The following is a 15,361-nucleotide window of genomic DNA, read 5'->3' on the forward strand; positions in this document are numbered from 1 at the left end:
CAAAAAAACCCCAAACAAACAAATAACCAGGACTGGGATTTATACAGTTCATGAGAATATTAGAATTTCAATTGTGAACATTTTTTAAACTTTATTTTTTTAGAAGGGGTAAGCCTCATCCTTAGAGGTTTATGCCAGTCTTTACCTGCTAGAGGTAACAAATGAACTGTCCCTATGAACAGATTTGTTTCAAAGTTTGTTGTTGCAAACTTTCTCTGAAGTATCTGGTATTAATCACTGTCAGACAGGATACTGCACTATATAGATCATGGGTCTGATCTCACATGCCAATTCCTATGTTCCTACAACCTTCCCCCCTCAGAAACAGACTTGATAACTTTGCATTCCTGGGACAAGGTTAAAGTTGAAATAGCTGCATGAATGAATCTCAGACTGCCTCACTGACTTGAGAGTTTTCATGCAGGCTTATTCTCTTGAGTAACGTCAAAGATCATGCACTCTGTAAAGGTGAATCAGGAACTTATGACAACCATGAGTTTGTCCCAGATGATTTCGTTTGTACCATGTATGCATGAAGTTTGGAATCTTGTATTTGGACTATGATAGAAGTTTAGGTGGGTGGCTGAGGATTACCTTTGTTAGTCTGTCATTACCTCCAGTCTGAAGTTAGGACTCACTTTTACCCCCTTTCCAAGCACTGATTTCAGCTGTTAAAAGTGGACCTAGGGTCAGTTTTAGTTCTCTCTAAGAAGGCACTGTACAGTCTGTGGCTAGCAGTACTTCATAACCATCTTGTCCTTCAGTATGAGTATGGTGTATACTAAATGTCCTCTCTCAATAGGTCATCCTCCCAGGTCATCTTGGTATACTGGTGACAAATGACTGCTCCTGTAACCTCCATACCACGTGCATCATCTCATTCTAGTCACACCACATAATGTTCTATGCCATGGCTGCTGTAGAAGTGAAGAAAGATGTCAATGCAGAGAAAAAAAGCTAAGTCTTATCCAGCTGAAATATTATGGGAAGGTAGTCATATATGAAAAATTAGTTTTAGGGAGTGAGGGGAGTGTTCAAATGTTGGCAACTCTTACAGGCACAGAGTTTATGGTTCCTATGAAAAGATAAGCTAACTGCAACGGAACAGGTAAACTTATATATCTTAACTGGAGAAGTGCATAAGTTTATTAGGTCAAAAAAAATCTTAAAAACAAAACAAACGAACAAACAAAAAAAAAGTAAATCCAGTTCAATGACTGGCATAAATAGTCTGGAACAAACTATGCCAGGGAAATCAAAAGAATATTACAAAGATCCAGAGATACAAAGGTCAATAATTCTTCAAATACATTAAAAGCAAGAAGTTTACATGTGTTGCTTTCATACTTTGCAGGGTTTAAATTCTCAACCTTGATGTTGTTTTAGCATAATTACATGCAAAAACCCTCCTTTGTTTAATATAGAAGAAAAAAATATTTTACAGTTTGAAGCAGTGTTCTCCAGCTGCACTTAAAACCTGATGACTTTGCACAGAAATGGAACCATAACAAACTGCAGTTACATGTTTTGCTTAAAAATTTCTATAGTTTATAGATTTCCTTATGTTTTATAATTGTGCAAAATGTTGCGTGTTGCATCACATCTGCTATAATAGATTAGGCATACGCAGTGCAGTTCCACTTTCCTGCCATTCAAGAACAACTAAATTTAAGTACAGAGCGTATGCCAACATGGTAAAACATAATCTTGGTCAAGAGTTTCAAAAGTGACTAGTGATTATGGGACATTGTTTTCCAAAGCAGGTGCCCAGAACTTCCTGAAAATCGGGCTCCTTCAAAGTATCTCAGGTTGAGCGCCCAAAAATCACTAATTATTTTTGAAAATTTTTTCAAAAGAAAGTCTGAAAAACACTTTAGAGGGAAAAATTTCTTTTTCCCCATGCTCACCTAGCTAATGGATTTCTCTCATACTATCTAAAACTTATCTTTTGCTGAGACTGGGTTAAACTGAGCTAGTATAAAAGTGCAGAACGCCGTTGAAGTCAATGGAATTGTACCCACTTACATCAACAGAAAATTTGGCCCATTATATATTATCTTAAATGAAAATATGTGGAAATTAAAACCACTTAAAGAACCCTAAGAAGAGGTTGAAATGAAAAGCTCTTCTTGACCTTAACTACAGTGTGCTTTACATGTCTATAGTGCCTTTCTTCTCAGGAACTCAAAGAGCTTTACAAATATGAATGAATTTAGCCTCACAACATCCCGTGAGGTAGGTAAGTGTTATCCCCGTTTTACAGATGGAGAAACTGAGGCAGAGTTCTGAAGTGACTTGCCCAAGGTCACACATCTTGTCAGTGGCAAAATCAGGCACAGATTTCCAAGAGTCCTGAGTCCCAGTCCTCTCCTCTCTTATGTTCCCTCCCCACTACTACAAAGCAAGCAATATATGCAGCTTCTTTTCCTTCCTTGGTCTCACCATGACTACAGAGGAAGTAGAAGTGAATATATTTACTCCTGGCTGAATTCCTGCTTTCTTTAGAAGCAGCACTTTGTCTGACAGTACTAAGTGCTCATTTTTTATTTCTGCAGAGTTGTTTCTTCCAGAATGTGGTAGAGAGAGGGTTTCTTAAGTCAGGTTTCTCCATATCAGAGAGACTGTACAGGGTGCAACAGGAAGTGGAGAATCCTATTTCTTGCAGAAGACCTGCTGTTTGGCATTCTTCACACGCTGTTCCTCCTTCAGGTTCATCTGGCGTGCGTGTTTGCTGGAGATCATTTCCACATGCTCTGAGGGAAACCAGCCTCTCTCTCCATCTGAAAGTTTCACTCCTTCTATCCAGCCTGCAGGGGTGGAGGCAGACACAGAGAACATCGGACAAACTGACTGAGATTTCCCTTTTCCCACCCCAAAAAAGCCCCATCCTAACTGAACAAGCTAGAACAAGACACCAGCCAAAATGAGATCCCCTTGCAACCTTCAAGACACATGGTCTATTTGTTTAATGGTCTAATTGAGACCCCAGATAATAGGCAGGCAAGGGAGAATCTCCTCCCAGTCCTATAGGCAGGAGCAAGATGCTTTCTGAGAAGAAAGTTTCCCTCTTCATCCCTTATATAGTAGCCTAATGGCCTTGTCATCAAAGAGATGACTCAGTTTTCAACCCCCTTATCCAAGAAGATCACCGTTTGTTCCACTCACCATCGTTGCTGTTCTGCATGACCATGAGGATATCTGCTTTCTCCAGAGCCAGCTCGTCATTCTCCCGAGCTTTGTATGTCCGTATGCACTGAACCTGAGGTGAGTCTGAGAGACAGAGAGGGGTGGAGAGCGTGAGCAAGCTGGAGGATGAGAGGGATTGCAAGTGTTGGGTACCACATTCTCCCCAAGGAAGGAAGAACATGAGGGTCAGGCACAACACCTGAGGGGTGAGGGAGACAGCTTTAGGGTGAGGCCCAGCATCTGAAAAGTGGGGAGGTGGAAGAGTGCTTGTGTTAGGGGTGACACCTGTGATGAGTGTCTGAAGCTGTGGAGGAGATGGGGAAGACAAAGACTCAAGGGCATCGTTTGGAGATGAGGGAAAAAACCAAGTCAAGTTTGACATTTGTAAAATAAGTAAAGGGGAGGATGAATGCTCCTCTTCAGATTCACTCCTACATTCATGTTACCCTTATATCTTCCTCCTCACTGGGACACAACTCTGCCCCCTAGGCAAGTCCTCCCACCCATTCCAGCAGCGCCTAAGCAGTCTCACCAGGGCTTTCTAAGAGATCTGGTTCTCCTCGTGGTGGCACCAGAGCGGAGATCCACCGCAGCTTCTCACTGCTGGAAAATACCAAAATACAGATGCTGGAGAAATAAGAGTGAAGCAGCCAGGGATATTGGGGGGGGGGGTGTAGGGAGGGATTGGAGAAAAAAGTGCCTGCCACCACGTCTTGGGGAAGTGAAAGAGGATGTTAAATGAGGAAAGTGAAGGATTAGTGAGAATTTGGGCCTAAATGAAGGAGAGAAGAGAAAGGGATTGAAAAAATGATTTCCTACATTTTGGGGGTTGATAACACTGTGTCTGGGATAGGAGCTTGAGATATCTGCCTGGGTAGTTGTTCAATGGAGTAACGGAGAAGTGGGTATGGAACAGGATAAGGGTACAGGACAAGGTGGAGAAAGATGGCTCAGTGGATGGGATTAAGGGGTCAAGATGACAGCACCTTGGGATAATTGGAAAGTGGAGTGGGAGGCTTTCAACTTCATTGTAAGAGAACGTCCTCTAGGTCTCAAAAGCAGCAGGGGGGTGTTGGGCATTTAAGCAGCAGAGAGAGGTACAGAGTTTTGGCAGCTGCAACCATATGTATAAGTGGTGTTAGGATTCAGTTGGAATAATCTCTGGCTCTTACTGTGTCTCTGTGCGAAAGAGGAATTCCACTCTTTTCCCCTGGTTGTTCTTGAGGAGAAAAAGACGGAAAAGATTTTTGTTTGGCCCATGCAGCTTCATCTCACACTTCTCCCCAAGTACATCTGAAAATGCAGCATGATCAAACACGACAAAGCGCCCACCCCTAAAGGGAAAGAGAAGGGGAATTAGAGAAACTGTGTGTTAGCTTTAAAAGTGACATACATGGATAAAACATTGGGGTTTGGGTCCTTTCTTGCTGCTTTGATAGGTCAAGAATGTTTAAAAGTGGTGTGCGTGGGGAGGGGGGGAGTTCCACCTTAAACCTGTAAAGTCTCATCTTCTTCTCTGCTTTTGCTAGAGGTCTTCTTGGAATACCAGAGAATTGGAACAGTATTTTTTTCTTACTCCTCAATGGAAGGGACAGGATTGTTTGAATCTGTCACAGGCCATTTTTCTCACAAGTGTTCATCAGATGCTGGTTAAATATTTTACAACTTTAAAAAAAGAGTCTGGACTAAAGAATCCTTTTCCCTCAACTACTCAGGTTTCAGGTTCTTGTCATTTCATATTCCCACTGATTCTCTGGTCATCCATACAGACCTTAAGCTAAAACAGGTTGGGGAAGAAATGCGTTAGCCTTGAACAAAACTAGATTGAACTAAGTTATGCTGTGAAGCATAAAGGAGGTTAGGTGCAAAGGGGAGGAATATATGTAGAATGACATAAGAATGCTATAATTAAGAGTTTGGAAGTGAAGGTACTGCATGATGAACCTTGTAGGCTGTTCATGAGATGTGAGAGTGCTAAACTGAGCAGTCTAGCCAATAAAGGTTGTCATCTGCTGGCTGGAATCTGATGGGTAAGGGACGCTGCCTCACCAACATCCCCACCCCTTTCTGGACCCGAGATTATAGAGTTCAGTGAGAGGTGCAGTCTGGGAGACTCACTCCCTGGGCCGGGACAGGAGCAGGCAGTCATTGAAGAGGTGCAGGTAGATGGGGCGGGTGGTAGGTTTCCCCTTGGTGCTCAGAGTGTTGTACAACGCCATCAGCTCACCACACTTCACCAGCCGCCTTGACTGTGAGACCAGTGGGAATATCTGTGAGACAGGGAAGAATGCCATGATCAGATACCCATGGAAGTTGGTGCATTAGGGCTGGAGTTTACCTGGAACCCCTTGTTGAAGGCGTAAGGTGAGGTTTGATATTGCTCTCATCTCCCCTGTTGTAGGTGGGCAAGTTGTGACCTGAATCCGCTGCTTCCAACTCCAGGATGAGGTAGATGAATTGGGTAGATTCAGCTCTTGTCATCCTGGCATAATGCAGGGGAGTAGACACTAGAATCGGCTGTTGCTCCCCTCCTTGTACAGGAGTGAGGTGCTGGGCTGATGTACAAGAGTGGGTCAGGTTACTGAGCAGCCCAGGGGGAGTGTCTCACCTTGTATTGCAACTCTATTTTCTCAGTGCTCTATATTAGTTCACCAGTGCTCCTCATGTATTGGAAAATACAGGATGGGGTGGGAGACGACAGACTGTGTGTGCAGTGATGGGTTAGTGGCGTTGGGTCAGGTAGGTAGGACTAAAGTAGAAATCAGAGTGGGTGGGTTCTCACCTTGCACTCAAAATCAATCTTTTGTCTTAGGTAGATCAGCTCCTCAGTGCTCTTCATGCGCTGGACATTTTCGTTGCAGTCCTTTATGAGCTGCAGAGGGGAAGGAGGAAGAGGTGGTTGGGAGCTGCCCACTAGGAGTGGACAAAGTAGGTGTAGATGGCACAGCTCTCAGGGTTCTTTCTCCCAGAACCTTATTTTCCAAAGAGTGGATGGATGCTGTGCTTTCTCGGCCAAACAGTTTTTACTCACTGTGGAGATTTAGTCCCTGATATTGAGCTCTGCTCTGAGTGAGGAGTGCTGTCATCATGTCTCCATTACTGCAACCTCCGCAGGTCTGGTTTTGACAAATCCAGTCTGGTCCTGCTCAGAGCTGTTAAGAATGTTGCTGCAAAGAGCACTCTCCTAGCCTGTTGCTTTGACCATGACACCCCTCCCTCTGCCTTGCTGTACTGGCCCTCTCTTCTGTTTCACATCAGACCTAAGCTACTTGTCTTCTACATTAAAAGCCTTTTACAGCCTCTCCCCACCCTAGCTAGCATCATGATACTACCTATCATTCAGTATCAAAGGGTCAACTCCTGCCTCCGATTGGTTGTCCACCTCCATTGCCCACTTGTTAAATTTTCGAACAAACCCTTTTAAGCTTAGGTGGCACTTCTGTAAACATTTGCAGAACTAGTTCATTATCCACCTTCAAGTCCCTCCTTTGTTGGTGATGCCTACAAGAAACTCAACAATGGTTAGGCTGCTGGTGCATTAAGATCACAGCCTAGCATGCTACTGTTTCCTTGTGCTCCTATCTGTTGTCTCCTGTCTTGTATACTTTGTTCCAGCCCCAAATAGCTTACAGTCTATTTGTCCTCTGTTTGTACAGCACCTGGCACAAAGGGATACTGGGTGCTACAATAATACCAGGATCTCTGGGGAGCAGTAGGTGCATCAAAATACTGTTGCCTGCTGGGAATTGGGTCAAGTCACTGGTCATTTGGGAGCAATACTTACTACAGGGGGTATCTCAAGCATACAGGAAGCTGGGGGTTTATTAGATAATACTTAACCACAGACCCCACCTTTGCATCATCCTGACCCACCTCCTGCTCCACTAAATCTGTTCCCTATCCCCCTATCCTTTTTAGGCTGAAATACAGAGCTGTCTAATGTGCTTGAAACCCAGCAGCTGCTAATAGTGCACGGCAAGGTGGATTTACAGAAGAAGGGAGAAACACTCCAATGGACAGGACTAGCTCAAGTACTGTCTAGGACCCACTTTGCTGCAAGGTGCTGGATTCAGTGTGTGACATTCTTCCCCACACCTAATGGTCCCAAATTCCCGTGCTCTATAGCTGCTGTGCTGGGGAGACTCAGTCCTATGAGACTTGAGTAGTGGTCGATTGCATAGGAGGGCGTGCACACCGTGTCCAAAAAATGATCTGAGCAGTTGCAGGGGTGGAGAATACCTGCAATGATGGGAGCGGCATCATGATTCTTCAAGGAACTCAAATTATTGCCCTATTTATCTTGTTTATTACCATAGTGCATAGTGACCAACCAAGAATGGCATCCCATTGTGCCAGGCATGGTACCAACACAAAGTAGTTGACAGTCCTGCACCTGAGAGCATCAATCTAAATAGATACAGAGTAGGGCACAAGGATTGATGATTGTGCAAGTGGTATGTGAGTGTCATGATATTGGGGGAGGGGTGGCGGATGGGACAGATATGGCAGTTTCTTGCAATATCCTTGAAAAACCTTATTGAATGAAGTAGCTTCAGAGTTTGTTGCATTAAAGATGCAAAGTTTATGTATTATTGCAGAATTGTATGTAACTTTTCTAGGGGGGAGATGTGACCCTCATAAACCCTGAATAGTATGTTAAGCTTCAAAGCTTTAAAAAATATGCCAGACAAGAAGGAACCTTTGGGACAAACAAAGTTGAGTGAATTTTCTCGGAAATACTTGGGAGGAGGTGAATGCAAATTCCCACCTCTGGACTCAACCTTCTGCCATTAGGAGAAACCCCTTGTCTGCTGATTATCTATTCTTAGAATAGGAAGATCAAAGCTCTAAGCTGCAAAAAGGAGGGACTTATAGTTTAGAACAAGCTCCCCCCTGAATTTAACAGTTGTTATTAACTTGTAACCACAGGAAGACCCCTTGGTGGGGTTTGAAGGACTCATCAGCCCCGGCTGGATTTGGTGGGGGGAGGTTAGGGGGTGAAGCTCTGGTAAGCTTTTTACAATGCAGGTATGTTCCTTTAGTGTTTTTAATGTTTTCTCTGTAATGCTTTCACCTTAAGAAATGTGCTTGTTTAGAAAGGACTATGGGGTAGCTTGTAACTGTGGGCAATTTGGCTGTTTATAGCCTCTGAAGAGAACGCAAAGCAAGTCTGCTGAGGCAGTCTGACTTGCAGGGGAACTCCTTACAGGCAGGAAACTGCAGTCTGGCAAAACCATGGTCAGGAGGGACTGAGCCGTAGGTCTCTACCTGAGAGGCCTGATGGCTACAGAGCTGGAAGCCTGAGAGTGAGTGCCCTGGCTGGAACCGCAAGAGGGGAAATACAAGTGCAATTGCCCTGAACTGTGATGGAGGTTTCTGTTTAAACCCAGTGAGCTAAATGAAAGACAAAGGGAGTGAATGGCCAATCAGTACATGAGAGAGAATGCCTAGAGTGAAAACTAAAGAAAGTAGTCAAGTATCAGAGGGGTAGCCGTGTTAGTCTGGATCTGTAAGAGCAGCAAAGAATCCTGTGGCACCTTATAGACTAACAGACGTTTTGGAGCATGAGCTTTCGTGGGTGAATACCCACGAAAGCTCATGCTCCAAAACGTCTGTTAGTCTATAAGGTGCCACAGGATTCTTTGCTGCTTTTAAAGAAAGTAGTGTGACATCATCAGTGCCCAACAGCCCCTGCTCTTGCCCTTGGCTCACTGCTAACTCTTCAAGAGCATGTGGCACTAGCACATGAGCAGTAAGATCATGTGAGCATTTCAGTCTGTTTCTGATGGGAGTCCCATGCTGTGGGAGTCCCTGTAGCTGTTTGGTTCACTGCCTAAAGCAGCACTGGCAGGTTGGCAATAACACTGCTAGTGGAGAATGGGCTGGTGCTCCTTACCTTCTCCAGTGCATCATAAGCCTGTGTGGCCTGCACTTCTTCATCCGACTCGGGCGGGGTTCTCTTCAATATATTCTGAAGAACAACCATAAAAAGTGTTTCAGAAAGGAGGCTGAGAGAATAGACTTCAAGGACAAAAGAGATGGGCATGTGGATATGGGGGAGGCAGGTGTAGGGAGACAACAGGATGAGCAATGACAAGGGAGAAATGGGCAGAGGGCCAGGACAGGAGGGGAGCGTGAGGGGATCAGGATAACCAGCGAGCACAGGAATCTGAATGCAGCTCCTGTCTTTGCAAGTGTACTAGTAGACTCAAATATCATATGCAATAACTTCTGTAGGGGGGGGAAATGAACACAAGTCATGGCACAAAACAGCCTAGGTACAACAACATGGTTCTTATTTGTTTGATACTTCTTTCTATCTGTCCAACAGGAAGGCACATTGAGCACACTACATTGGCTCCTGTTTGCTTCCAAGAGCAGTTCAAGGTATTTTTAAAGCTTTGGCTGTGCATTAAAAACTCCTAAACTCTAGAAGGGGAGCCTGTAAGCATTTATAACAGCCAGCATTGGTGTCAGAGCAACTGTCAAAGATTATCACAACCATGCTATGCAAGCCATTGAACAGGCAAACTTCTCTTCTGTTCCCCTTGGCTCCCCTTTCTTTCCCTCTCTGGGCCTGGACAGGATTCCTGTGCAGTGACCTGTGTCTGAGTGTGCAGTGAGGGAGGAGTTAATAGTGTGGGATGGGGAATGGAAGTCTGAGAGTGGATTCCCTGGCTGGAACCAAAAGGTTCTCCGACCACAACGCTATTACCTGTAGGAGGAGTTTGAGTCGGGTGATGCGTTGGAAGGGGAGAATGAGGAAGGATTTGAGGGAGAGGCGCTGGCACACAGCGGCACTTTCCAGTTTCTCCAGGACTTGCTGGAACCTTGCATTCCCAGTCCTGAGAGAGAGACAGAAAAATCTAGGAGTTGTACAGAATAACAAAGTGGTGGTGCCTTCCACAAGGGGAGGGGCAGGATCACAGTCTGATATGACCAAGCAGCAGAGCCCCCATTATCTTGGAACAGGCTCTTTCCCTGTCTCTCTCAATGGAGTTGAACCCTTCTGCTGGGGAAGAGGTAGAGTGCAGGATGGCCCTCTGGGAACTGGGTCTCTCAGCAGGGTAGCAGTGAGAAAGTAATATTGAGGTGGCATAACAGGGATCTACTTCCTTCCTCAGATGAACGGCCATACTGGGCTAGACCAGTGGTCCAACAGGCCCGGTATCTTGTCTCTGATAGTGGCCTGTACAAGAGCCGTAGGGGGTGTGTACAGAATAGAGCAGCTGGAGTGATCCACCTCGTCTTCCCCTCCTGGCTTCTGATGGTCAGAGGTTTAGGTTGTCCCAAGCATGGAGTTACATCCCTGACCATCTTGGCTAATACCACTTGATGGATCTATCCTCCAGGAACTTTTCTAATTCTTTTTTAAACTCAGTTATTCTTTTGGAACATGCCATGGCAATGAGTCCCACTGGTTAATTGTGTGTGGTGTGGAAAAGTATTTTCTCTTGTTTGTATTAAATTTGCTGACCATTAATTTCATCAGCTGATCCCTAGTTGTTATATTGTGGAAAAGGGTAAATGACATTTTTCTATTCACTTTTCCCACACCATTCATGATTTTACAGATTTGTATCATATCCCCCTTATGCTTCTCTTTTCTAAGCTGATCAGCCCCCAATCTGTTTAGTCTTTCTTTGTCTGGAAGCTGTTCCATACTCTTAATAATCTTTGTTGCCCTTCTCTGAACCTTTTTCACTTCCACTATATCCTTTTTGAGATGGGGTGATTAGAACTGAACTCAGCATTGAAGGTGTGGGTGCACCATAGATGTATACAGTGGCATTATGAGATCGTGTCTTGTTTTCTATTCCTTTCTTAATAGTTCCTAACATTGTCAGCCTTTTTGACTGCTGCTGCACACTGAGCTGAAGTTTTCAGAAAACTATCCATGGTGAGTCCAAAATCGATCTTGAATGGTAACAGCAAATTTAGAACCCATCATTATATATGTGTAGTTGGGATAATATGTTCCATTGTGAATTACTTTGCACTTGTCAATGTTGAATGTCATCTGCCATTTTGTTGCCCAGTCACCCAGTTTGGTGAGCTCCCTTGGTAACTCTTCCCAGTCAGCTTTCGACGTAACTATCTTGAATAATTTTGTATCTGCAAACTTTGCCACTTCCCTGTTCATGCCCTTTTCTAGTGGGCAAGAGAAGCTGTTCCCTGGTGAGACAGAGCCCTTTGGAACAGGGAGACTCCTCCCTACAGAGGGAATAGCCACATTCCAATTTCCCCCTCAATGGGTTAGGGCACTTCCCTAGAGGCAGAGGCAATGCCTGTGTGCTCCTCCTCCCTCCTTTCCCCAGAGCACAGGCAGCATCCTGGAGGCCCTCTCTGTTTGGAATTGAGTCTTTGCTGGTGGGTGGAAGGGAGGGATCAGTACCAAGGCAGCCTCCCTCAGTATTAGGTGGCAGTGAGAGGGAGTACAAGGGGTGGCCCTGTTAGATAGTGCTCCTCCCTAGGAGAAGAAGGAAGGCAGTATGTGTGCAGCTTCCGTGAGGACTGGGTTCTTGTATGGAGATAGCAGTGGGAGATTTGTTACTGAGGCAGCCTCGTTCTGCGTAGAGGTTCCTCCCCATAAAGGGTCAGTATCGAAGTGACCTACAGCTCTAATTTGTTCTCTCCTGCAGGGGGTATTGTGGCACTGGGGGCATTAGCTGCTCTACTCTACCCTCCACAACCAAGCTGAACTGAATCCTCCAGCCAGTTGTATCTGCCTCTTCCAGTAGAATGGGGTGGTATGAACCTGCAATTACTTGTTTCTGCCTTCTCCAACAAGGGGTAGAATCAGATGCTGATTAGTCTTTCCTTTCCCATGGCTGTTAAACTCGAGGAGCCTGGAGATTCCCAGCCCTGCCCTCCCATTGGATGGTTTCTGTAACACTGATGGAAGCCTCTGACTGCTTTCACACACCCATGCTTGTAGATGGGGCATGACTACCTGGGGGCAACCTTTAATTGCTCAGCTCTATCCTGGCTGATAAATGGCACTTATGAGGTGTGTCAAGGAGAGCAGAGGGTGAGACGGGAACAAAGCAGCGTTCTTACACTAGTTTCTGGAAAATCTGCTCCTGATAGGTCTGATTTGTCACATATGGTAGATACACCTTGCGGAATTCAGGAGCATGTCTCAGAGCCACGTCACATACGTTGAAGTTGAACATGTTCTCCTCAAACTTCTCCTCCAGCTCGAAGAGGAAACTGTAATGTCCCATATGTCGGCATGAAAGGAGAGAAACACGGTTACTAATGGGCTGTAGTTGCTGTTATTATTTATTATTTGCATTACCATAGCACCTAGGAACCACAGTCATAGGCCGAGACCCCACAGTGCTCAATGTTGTACAAACACAGAACGAAAAGATGGTGCCTACCTCAAGGAGCTAAAACTCTGGCTATAAGACAAGAGACAGCAGATGGATACAGACAGACTGGAGAGTATAAGCAAAGTGAAAAAGTCCTTTTGTCTCTATCAGTCACCAGTCTCCTTCCCTTGCTGTGCTACGTGTGAGGCCCACATACTAATCACAAGATTCCTCTCCACTTTTGAGGGACAGCAGAGGTCTGGTGGCGGTGGCTTGGTTTCCAGTGTGAAAGAAAGCTGAGGAATACCAAAATACATCATCAAGGCAAAAGGGATTTCAGCTGCTGTGAAGTCCGGTTTACAGCTGCTTAGCACCAAAGGACATGCAATCAGTCAAGCCTTACAGGAGAAACATAAAGGCTCCGAGATACAGAATGTACACCAACCAAAATGTCTGGCATGTGGTGGCACTGGTTCTGGTTCAGGCTTATGGCTGGTGCTGGATTGAGCCAGGTTGGGATCTGCCAGATAGTGGCTCTAGTTTTCTTAAAGTGGGTCAGCTGGATGATGGGTTCTGGGTTATGTCTGCTTGGTGCTAGATTTGGGCCAAAGTCTCCTTCTTGGTAATTCTCGTTTGGTTCAGGCCAGGTTTGGTGGGACCTATAGTCTTGTTAGTGACATATTAGATTCTTTGTTCTCCTGCTATTTTCTGTTTGTACAAATGTGCCACCATTTCTAAATGCACCACACTGAATGAACAAGACTACCTGACTCACTCTCTCACCCAAAGGAGGACAAAGATTCATTCCAGGGTCTGAGGAAGGAATGTGTGTCCCAGGACTGAATGGACACGTGGAGTAGGATTGAGGGGGCTATTGACTGGTCTGATCTTTGTTTTCCATCCTTGGGCTGTGTCTGCACTTCAGAGACCACCCGTGTCTGTGAAGTGAAGGATCTGGACTCACCTGGCACTGACATCACGCACCTCCTGAAGGCGGGAGAAAAGCCACTTGCGCTCCTGATTGGTGAGGAGTGCCTGGAGTTCTGATGAGCACTGGAAGTGATCCACTGCCACATTTAAACTGCGCAAGTATGAGGCCTCTGACATGATCAATTCGAACTTGGCCTGTAGAGAAAGGGACATAGCATCAGCATAGCAGGCATGTCTGTGAGGGATGTAAATGAGGTGGCACTGAAGGACAATGAAGGGGCAAAGGCCAGGAACCTTCCTGGCTTCCAGTGTAGGTGGTGTGTAGCTGCTGATTCCTAATGGGGGAAAAAAAGCCAAGCTTTCTCTAACCAGGCAGCATAAAGAGATGGTGCTTTAATGATGGTGAGAGGCCTGGGGCTAGGCAGATTGGCAGAGATCAATGGGGACATCAGTCTATTCCAGTGGTTCTCAAATTTCTGTATTGGTGACCCCTTTCACACAGCAAGCATCTGAGTGTGATCCCCCTTATAAATTAAAAACACTTTTAAAAAATATGTAACACTATTATAAATGCTGGAGGTGAAGCAGGGGTTGGCGGTGAAGGCTGAGAGCTGGTGATCCCCCTCATGCAATAATCTCATGACCTCCCATGAGAGGTTACAACCCCCAGTTTGAGAATCCCATGTCTATTCTTTCTTCATCTATCCATTTGTTGGGATGGAAAGACAAGCTTATGGTGTGATTTGAAGCTATTCATCAACTCTGACTGGGAACTGTAGTATCTATTTTTTGCCCTCTCCCCCCCTCTTTTTTTTTTTTAAACAGAAATAATCACAACATCCCCGTGTCCTATTCTTTCTCCAGAGATTCATCCTTCCTGGGCTTCTCTTTATTTAGCACACCCTCATATTGTTGTTTCTCACAAGTTGTCTGCTCTCCTAAGTTCTGCCTTTTATTCCTCCATCAGGGTTCTTAAATTTCCCCCAAGTTCTAATTTTCTCCTCCTTCCCTGGATCCTCTTGTCCTACTGCTTCCCCTTCAGTTCATCTTGATTTCCCTTGTCCTTCCTACCCCATTTCTCTGAATTTGCCTGCAGTTCCCTCAGAGCCTCTTTTGCACACAATGGCCAACTTTTGAACCTTGCATTCTTTTTTAGAGGAATTATAGTCTGAGCCTTGATTAATGTTGTCTTTTAGGGTCCTCCAGCTTCTTCCACACTTGGTCTATTTTAGTAGCAGGGGACTGGACCCAGGAGGTCCCTTCCAGGCTTATGTCCCTAATGCATCCTTCTTCTGTTGTACCTTGCTCTACAAAACTTCTTAATTCCTCCAAATTTGTTTTCATAACATGTACTGCTGGGTTCCGTGACCCCATTCCTTACCCTTGCATGCCTTTCCCTTAGTATGTTGGGTTCAATTCGCTCATAATCACAGGTACCAAGCTTCCCTTTAACCTGGATACACATTGCTGATAACTTCTCTTCCTCTTCACCCATCTGCATTCTTGTATCATGCATTCATGCTCTCTAATTTGTCCATCCATCTATGCTGTCCCACCTGGCCAATCCCCATCCTTCTGCCTACAGCATCCATCCATTACCTCCTGCAGTTTTTGATCATCTCGGGACATGTTCAGCAGCATTCTGCTTCCTCGGATCATGGGGATGTCCTGCCAGAGGGAGGCGTTGGATGAGACTGACAGACGTTGAAGATACGAGTCCTGCTGAGACAACACTTTCCTCCGTAATCTCGGGGAGCTTGGAGAACTCAGTTCGAAGTCCTCTGCCAAAGAATCCACTCTCTTCTGGCTCTGGATTGCCTTGTTCAGAGCCACGTCGCTGTACTCCTGATAGAGTAACCCTGCTGTGGAGAGAGGCCAGTAATTCAGATTCATTCGAAAGCAGTGACTACTGAATTCCCTATGTGGAG

General features: G+C 45.2%; 1 protein-coding gene across 2 annotated transcripts in view; it reads right to left on the reverse strand.

The window, feature by feature from the left end:
* Positions 1 to 1,135: 1,135 nt before the first annotated feature.
* The window catches only part of LOC115637528 (rho guanine nucleotide exchange factor 5-like), a 46,085-nt gene continuing 31,859 nt past the window's right edge, over positions 1,136 to 15,361 (reverse strand). For both annotated transcript variants that reach the window (XM_030538847.1, XM_030538857.1), the window contains exons 5-15: positions 15,033 to 15,295; positions 13,468 to 13,628; positions 12,247 to 12,399; positions 9,902 to 10,031; positions 9,083 to 9,157; positions 5,969 to 6,058; positions 5,305 to 5,456; positions 4,359 to 4,520; positions 3,719 to 3,789; positions 3,166 to 3,270; positions 1,136 to 2,807 (exon numbers count right to left, since the gene is read on the reverse strand). In XM_030538847.1, the coding sequence (XP_030394707.1) occupies positions 2,653 to 2,807; positions 3,166 to 3,270; positions 3,719 to 3,789; positions 4,359 to 4,520; positions 5,305 to 5,456; positions 5,969 to 6,058; positions 9,083 to 9,157; positions 9,902 to 10,031; positions 12,247 to 12,399; positions 13,468 to 13,628; positions 15,033 to 15,295 (1,517 nt within the window). In that variant the 3' untranslated portion in view covers positions 1,136 to 2,652. The remainder of the gene's footprint in view (positions 2,808 to 3,165; positions 3,271 to 3,718; positions 3,790 to 4,358; positions 4,521 to 5,304; positions 5,457 to 5,968; positions 6,059 to 9,082; positions 9,158 to 9,901; positions 10,032 to 12,246; positions 12,400 to 13,467; positions 13,629 to 15,032; positions 15,296 to 15,361) is intronic.

This window comes from Gopherus evgoodei, chromosome 1 (genome assembly GCF_007399415.2).
Source record: "Gopherus evgoodei ecotype Sinaloan lineage chromosome 1, rGopEvg1_v1.p, whole genome shotgun sequence".
Classification (NCBI taxonomy): Eukaryota; Metazoa; Chordata; order Testudines; family Testudinidae; genus Gopherus; species Gopherus evgoodei.